The following is a 4,437-nucleotide window of genomic DNA, read 5'->3' on the forward strand; positions in this document are numbered from 1 at the left end:
TAATGGCATTTTTCATCTGGTCATTTCTCAAGGTATAGATTAAAGGATTTAACATGGGCGTTATGGTAGTATAGAACACAGCAACTGCTTTATCAATAGACAAAGTAGCTGCGGGTCTCATATACACAAATATACAGGGCACAAAGAATAGGACGACCACTGTGATGTGGGAGACACAGGTGGAGAGGGCTTTGCGCCTCGCCTCCAAGCTGTAGTTCCTTAGCGAACGCAGAATGACCACATAGGAGACCATCAAGAGGAGGAAGTTTAACACACAGATGAAACCACTGTTGGCAGCAACAAAGAGCCCTAGAGTGTGGGTGTCAGTGCAGGCAAGATTGAGCAAAGGGTTCAGATCACACATAAAGTGATCTATGACGTTAGGGCCACAGAAGGGTAAAGGGATGATAAAGAGGATCTGTATGGTTGCATGAAGAAAGCCTCCGACCCACACCACTCCCATTAGCAGCCCACACACCCGCCTATTCATGATGGTCATGTAGTGCAATGGCTTGCAGATGGCCACATAGCGGTCATAGGCCATCACAGTAAGCAGGATGACATCAGCACCTCCAAAAAAATGTTCCCCAAATATTTGGATAATACAGGCATTGAATGGGATGGTCTTCTTTTCACGGAGTGACTCTATGATCAGTGTAGGGGTATTGACAGAAGAATAGCAGGCATCAATGAAGGAGAGATAGGCCAGGAAAAAGTACATGGGGGACCCTGATAGTGGGCTGGCAGTGATAGTGACCACGGTGAGCACATTTCCGACCACAGAGATGATGTAGATGACCAAAAACACAGCAAATATGATTTTCTGCATATCTGGATTCTCTGTGAGCCCCAGTAGAACAAACTCTGTCACATTGCTCCTATTCTCCATCATTTCATATTATGGTTAATTTCATTACCTAAAAAAAAAATACCTTTTGATTAATGTAACCTTAAATTTATTAGGCTTTTTTACCTAGTAAAGAATAAATGCCTAGATTCTATTGAGTTGTGAATTCTCATGCTTTTTTTTTTTGAGATATAAAGTAATTTTGAGTTCTTAAAGATCGTCTGTGCTTACTTCATCGTCTGAGATGACTAAGAAGCTATCTTGAAGTAGTCAAGTCTATGAATATAAAGCTAGGAATTTTTCCTTTATCCTTAGAATTGAGACTATGAGTGGAAGAATGAACAGGAGTTGGAGGAAGGGCACCACTTGGATACAACTCTGGAAATGATCTTTGTGTGTCTGGGATGAAGTCAGTTGAGCTCCAGTAAGGGGATGCAAGCCAGAGACAGAAAGCCCAATATCACACTAGTTAAAGAGTTTGCAAAAAGTATAACCGAATATTCCTTATAAGAATGTAATAAAAGGCTACAGGAGTGACTATAAAAAAATTGATTGTATATCTTGTCAAATTCCAGGAACTGGAGGGTTTTAGGCTTAGTGAAATGAGTTCATCAGAGGAAGACAATTATCATATGGTTTCACTCATATGTGGAATATAAGGAATAGTGCATCAGATCATAAGTAAAGGCCAGGAAAACTAAATGGGAAGAAATCACAGAGGGAGAAAAACCATGAGAGACTCTTAACTCTGGGAAACAAGCTGAGGGTTGCTGAAGGGGAGGTGGGTTGGGGGTTGGGATAATAGAGTGATGGGGCATTTAGGAGGGCAAATGATGTGATGAGTACTGTGTGTCACATGCAACTGATGAATTATTGCACACTACATCTGAAACTTATGATATACTATATGTTAGATAATGAATTTAAATTTAAAACTCCAGTGATGTTATAAGAGCTGATAAATATATATTTTAATGATTGATTGTTACGTGCATGACATGGTAGTAACCTGTGTGCTTAGTATTGTTTTATCAATTTCGCAAATGAAGAAACAATGGCAGAACTGATGTTAATAATAATAATAAATACAATATCAACTTAATCCTACTAGACACTTTCTATGCTGTTTTTGCAGAAAGATAGTTGTTTAATCCTCACTACAAACCTGTGAGATAGATACCACTAGTATTTTATACTTCTTTCCCAAAGTAGGGGATAAAAACATAGAGAAGATTTAAGGATCTTGGCTAAGATCAAACAGATAATATAGAGTAGAGCCAACATTAGATCCAATTATACTTGCTACCCTTTTTTCCTCCAACTTTTTAATTGTTGTCCTATAGTATTATGTTTAATAAACAATGTTGAACTACTAATCTCCTTTTGACATGACCATAATAATTAAAATGACTTTCATACTATTTTGGAGGCAACTATATATGAAGCAGTTTCATCAACACACACACACACACACACACACACACACACACACACACGTTGGCATCCCTAAATATTAATAAAAAATGTGGTGCTGCTTTCATTGAGGAGAACTCTTAATTTGGCCTCTTATGAAGCCCCATTGTCTCCCTTCCCCATCCCCTTGCAAGCATTTGTCTCCAGATTTTTCTGCACAATGTTAAAAATGATAACCAGTTGGGTTAAGTGTACTATATTGGTTTGAACATTAGAAAGACTAGATTGGAACATTGCCTTTGACACTTGCAACTTCCTTTATCCAAGGTATATTTCTTGGCAACTTACATCCTTGTTTCATCACCTATAAAGTGAGAATGATCATATCCATATTCTAGGTGTTATGAGAATTGATTGAGGAAACTTATATGAACATCTCCACCACATTACTATGGGTACACAAAGAGTTTTCACCTGTTTTGTGACTGTGCATGTACCTAGGAGATAGGAAGAATTGGCATTTTGAGTGAAGTACAGATAAACATTTAAGCATGCAATAAGTTCAGGAAGATTCATCTCCAATTTTACTTCTCAAGAAGCCACAGAGACTCACATTATCCATAGCAGTTAACCTGGACTGTCCCTGGTCTTGCTTGGACTAGATAACTGATGATTTATGCCATTTATTACTCACATTCATGTCTTTACTCTTGTGTGTGTGTGGAGTATATTTACATTTGACTTTCTTGCTCATGATTAGTCTTGAACGGAAAAGGAAGTGTCTCATGGGAAAAAAAGCACCCGTTGTCAGAGAGCTGGGCCCTACAAATTGTGTCATCTCCATGAGCTTCAAAGTTTTCATTTGCCAAATTAGATTAATGGCATTTACCAAATATCTGCTGGAGAATTGGTGTGAGGATAAAATATTATTATATTTGACAAGTGTTGAGACATAATGATTACTCCATATAGAAAGGGCCAATCTTTAAGATGTTTCAACGCTAATAAAAAACTTACCTTACAGACTTAGATGACCTTAATGATGTGTAAGGGCTTTCAGAAATAATTCCATCTTCAAACTGACCTCTTCTTAGATAGGAAACTTTCAACATGAAAGATACGACACACTCAGGCATGGACTACTTAGGTAATTCGATAAGCAATCAACAGTCATGGAGAAAGTGTTGATAGTCAAAAACTTTCCTTCTAGCCTAAAGCCTCAAAATTCTTCATAGAAAATCTGGGATTTGAATTCAGAGTGAATTCTTTTGTAACGCTTTGGAGAAATGATCTCCAGATGGCTCTGGTCCCATAGGCAAGAGGCCAGAAATGGGGAGGAAACACTTTCCAAAGGTTCATTCCTAGCATAATGAACCTTGCTCTGGAAATGTGAACCCCCCACAACACTTTTACCTGGCACTGCATACATATTTAAAGAGGTTTCCAAAAAGATTCAAGGACCTTGGCTTATAGCTGCTGCTTTCTCTCTCTGGAATTAATTATCTCCTTTGATGGAAAGGCTTTGTCTTAGAAGCAAGTGCACTGAAGAGACATGTTTGAGAAACATCCAATTTTGAATAGGGAATTGCATTCCCTGTACTTGGAGCCCAAACGTGCAAGAATCCCCTTTCTCTTTCTGAACGTTGGTTTCTAAGGAAGCTAAATGTCAGGTGAATAGGAAAATGGCATAATTTCAGTGTGGGGACCTGTGATGTACTTAACTTGTTGACTCAGGTCCCAGAGAGATCTTCTGCCTCCTTAACGATATTAAAACTTTTCTGGAAACCTGCTATTGATTGCATCAGAGCTAGAGTAGTGAAGGCGTAAAATCAGTGGAAAGGCAGGCATTAAAGTCCCTGACTGCAAAAGCCGTTTTTCATGTTCATCAGAGGGCTATGGAAGTAACAGAAACTCTGATAGGCTCCCAATTAGTATACTCTGGGACTCATGGTCTGGTCAGAAAGGAATACTAGGCAACATTAAATTAGTGGAGATATCGAAACAGAAGCAAAAGTTATAATTTTAACAACAGAAATAGTTCCGCATTCTTGTCCCTTGTTATTGTTATTTTCCTTTTCGTCATTTAAGGAGTTATATGGTGATATATTAGTATGGTTTTAATTTGCTCTCATAGATTACTAATGATGTAGAGCATTTTTTCATGTTATTATTGGTTA

General features: G+C 38.1%; 1 protein-coding gene across 1 annotated transcript in view; it reads right to left on the reverse strand.

Annotated features, from left to right (window-relative positions):
• LOC103666175 (olfactory receptor 4C46-like) overlaps positions 1-904 on the reverse strand; it is an 11,331-nt gene extending 10,427 nt beyond the window's left edge. Inside the window, exon 1 of the mRNA XM_040639811.1 lies at positions 8-904. Coding sequence (XP_040495745.1) covers positions 8-892 — 885 coding nt within the window. The 5' untranslated portion in view covers positions 893-904. The remainder of the gene's footprint in view (positions 1-7) is intronic.
• Between the last annotated feature and the right edge of the window lie 3,533 nt (positions 905-4,437).

The sequence above is a fragment of the Ursus maritimus genome, unplaced genomic scaffold, assembly GCF_017311325.1.
Source record: "Ursus maritimus isolate PB19 unplaced genomic scaffold, ASM1731132v1 scaffold_23, whole genome shotgun sequence".
Taxonomy (NCBI): Eukaryota; Metazoa; Chordata; class Mammalia; order Carnivora; family Ursidae; genus Ursus; species Ursus maritimus.